Below are 3,302 nucleotides of genomic sequence, written 5' to 3'. Positions count from 1 at the left end.
GCCATGGCTGCCTTGGCCGATCAGCTGATCGTTCGTGCTATTTTCATTCGCGCCAGCCTGCCTGTTGTCAAACGCGTAAAGTTGGGCACGTGGATGAAAATGCTGTAATGGAATTCATAATTGGTCGGACGGGGACGTTTCCCGCTTTGAGTTTCTCAAGCGCCGTAGTCGTCTAGCACTAGACCCCAGACAGATAGCGACTTGTCGCGTGGGAGTTGGTTTTCGGGGGCGGGCTAAGTGTGAGATGAAACAAGGAACGAATGAGTATGAAAGCAAGCACACATTCTTGCCACACGTGGTTGCAATTGTCGACAAACTAAGGATCATCTTTTCACGCAACACCATTGCTGATATCCAATGCAGCAATAAGATAGTGTGTAAGGCAGCGAGAGTAGGTACTTACAACATGCGTACGACATGACACATGCAGAAGGGATGTCACCATCAACCACATATTTCTAGGCGTTACGTGATATGAATTCACACATTCGCACTCTAATTCTGTCGACACATATCTCCCGTTATATAACTCCGTTCACAACTAGGCAAGATATTACGGAGACTAGAAAAAAAATGTGAGAAAAAACACAAATGCTCGGTATGCTGCCATCTTAACCGAGACATGCATCAGAGAAAACCCACCTCCGCCTGAAATGGCGGAAAAATCAAATCAAATGACAGAGCCAGCCGCCACCCTACTGCCTACCGGCCACATATCCGCTAAATAGCGACAATAACATGATGCTCTGACATTTGTCTCGATGTTCCTATATGCGATCGGCTGGTTGTCAACAAACGCCTACACTTTTGCATCTCCCGTTTCAAGAGCATTTGTAGCTTGCCCCACACACTGGGCTTGCCGTAAGCGCACGAGTGCTCCTACATCCATTATCAGACAGCGGAACTATGAAAGGAGCTGAGCATATTGAAAACTGTTATGATCATATTCGAATTGCATACCCGTATCTTTGTCATATTTCCTTCGGTCTTATGCATTCACTCCAGTTCGTTTTACGCGATAACAGCGATCGGTTGCCTTGGTCGACCATCTCGTCGTTCGCGCCATTTTCATTCGCGCTAATCTGCCTGTCGCCAAGCGCATGCGAACAGTCCGGCGCGTCAATGAAGATGTTCTAGTTGTTCGGACGGGGAAAGTTTCGCGAGCACCGGAACCTTTCGGCGCCAGCCCATGGACAGAGCACAACTTGTTGCGAGAGACTTGGTCTTTTGGGACGGGGTCATCGTGAGGTCACGCTAGGAGCAAGCAAATATGGAAGGAAGCCGTAAGCGTTGTTGTAAGCGGAAGCGCAGGCATTGTTTTTCCTGTTTTGCCCGCTATGGCTTCAGTTATTAGCAAAATGAAGCATATCGTTTCACGAAAAATCGTTGCCGATACCCAACGCAGCTATAAGGTGACGTTTAACATTCGCCATGATAGGCGGTGATCATGACACGCGTTTTGACACTAAAGCGTGTTCCTAGATTTTCTGGTTTCGGAGCAACGGCAGTTTGTGATGAGCGCTCCACGGCGATCTATGGCTGGCTCAGGCGACGGGCGGCAGGAGAATTGCACTGCAGAATGTACTCAGAATTGAACAAGACACACGCCGATTTAAGGTTCATGTCATCGCCGGGCTTGTTCTCGTAAACATAAAATAAAGCTACAAAGTGCGGTTTTCTGTAAAATTCGACCTTTGACCTGTCAATGGCATAAAAACTTGTACCAATCGTGAGATCGTGTTCGGAACCATATACTGGTGTCTCGGCAACCTCTATCTTTATAAGCTTGGAAACGCCAGGGGAGGGTCTCATCAACCTCCTCTTCCCCTATCAGTCCGAGTTATGCAAAACGGCGAATCAGGGCGATGGTTAAGACATATAGCGAGCATAGGCGCTTAAGCATACGTACAACGCACATGCAGAAGGGATATTACTGTCAGCCACATATTTCTTGAGCGTAACATTACACGAATCCACACTCTTGCACTCCGCTCTGTGGGCGCCAAGCTCTCCCGTTACGTCACTCAGGTCATAATTCGGCCAGATATTCCGGAGGCTAGACAATCCTTACAAGACACAGAAAATTGCACGATATGTTGTCATTTTCACCGAAAGAGGCATCTAAATAGCTTGCCACCGTCAATCACGAAAACATAAATGATGCATATGAGCAAATAACGTGGCAGTGTTTTTGAAACATAATAATTTTTGAATGCGCATTGCCCTGCCATGAGCCCGTCGTTAGTGAACAGGGACACGCACCGAAGCTAATTTTCAATAACAAATCCGAATGACTTGACCTACGATGGCCCTTTGTCTTAGCCGATTCTGAACCACTAGTTGGCACGAAATCTGATGCATGACTTAACCGCATGCCCATTGATTAGCAAAATGCACTTATATATATATATATATATATATATATATATATATACACATAGATAGATAGATAATGTTAATAAAATGTGCAAAACGGATTGCTCTTTATACATGCTTGATAAGCATCACAGCCGTCTTAGCAATGAATTTTTCGGATGCTTTTGGATAAACCTGATGACAGCTTTCGCTTCTTCTCGCTGGTCGTTGAAGACGTCACCACAGCTCATGATGCAAAGCTGATATGGATTGTCATGTTGAATGGTCTTGTATTGCTTATGGCCCTCAACTTTTCATTCTTCATTGGACATTTTCTGGAATGGCAATTTTGGACAAAGCCTATATCGTTGTACGTTTGTCAACAAGCCCCACATTGCTGCATTCTGGGTAGCGATGCCGTGACGTTATCATGGGACTTAGTCATATGGCACCAACGCTATGGCGGTGTGAAAACGCTGTTCTTTGCAGGCTGGTTTAAACACAAATATTTCCGCAAGCCGAATTTTGTTCGACCTAGCACATTCCATGAAACATTTTTAGCTGGGAAATGGCGTTGATTTGCACCAGAGCCATAAAATTGTTGCTGAAATGCGCTTCCAGGCTGCCCCCGAAAGACAGAGGGGGTAACCCATTCACCAGTGATTTATCCCGAAGAACTGTGGCCGGAAGTGCTTAGAAACAGTCTGTGTAAGAGCGTACAACATGCAACAGTAACAACAACATTGGATGGAAATGAGATACGGCGGGCCAGACGGGCTCGCAGCACCCTGGGACGCGCGTTGAGAAGCGGGAATGCGTATTCTGTAGCCTCAGGGAGAGCGTTGTCAGTATGGATGCAGGGTTCGCCTGCCCTTATGGGTGTAGTGAGTGGTTAAAATTTCTGGCAAATTTTGTCATTTCTGCTGGTCAAAATGTTGAAACCCATA

General features: G+C 46.2%; 1 protein-coding gene across 1 annotated transcript in view; it reads right to left on the bottom strand.

Annotated features, from left to right (window-relative positions):
* The window catches only part of LOC119104154 (basement membrane-specific heparan sulfate proteoglycan core protein), a 35,242-nt gene extending 34,823 nt beyond the window's left edge, over nucleotides 1–419 (bottom strand). The window contains exon 1 of the mRNA XM_037227837.1: nucleotides 415–419. Within this exon, the coding sequence (XP_037083732.1) occupies nucleotides 415–419 (5 nt within the window). The remainder of the gene's footprint in view (nucleotides 1–414) is intronic.
* Between the last annotated feature and the right edge of the window lie 2,883 nt (nucleotides 420–3,302).

Source organism: Pollicipes pollicipes, unplaced genomic scaffold, assembly GCF_011947565.3.
Source record: "Pollicipes pollicipes isolate AB1234 unplaced genomic scaffold, Ppol_2.1 Scaffold_5925;HRSCAF=7027_pilon_pilon_pilon, whole genome shotgun sequence".
Lineage (NCBI taxonomy): Eukaryota > Metazoa > Arthropoda > Thecostraca > Pollicipedomorpha > Pollicipedidae > Pollicipes > Pollicipes pollicipes.
This window is presented reverse-complemented; position numbering and strand designations above follow the sequence as displayed.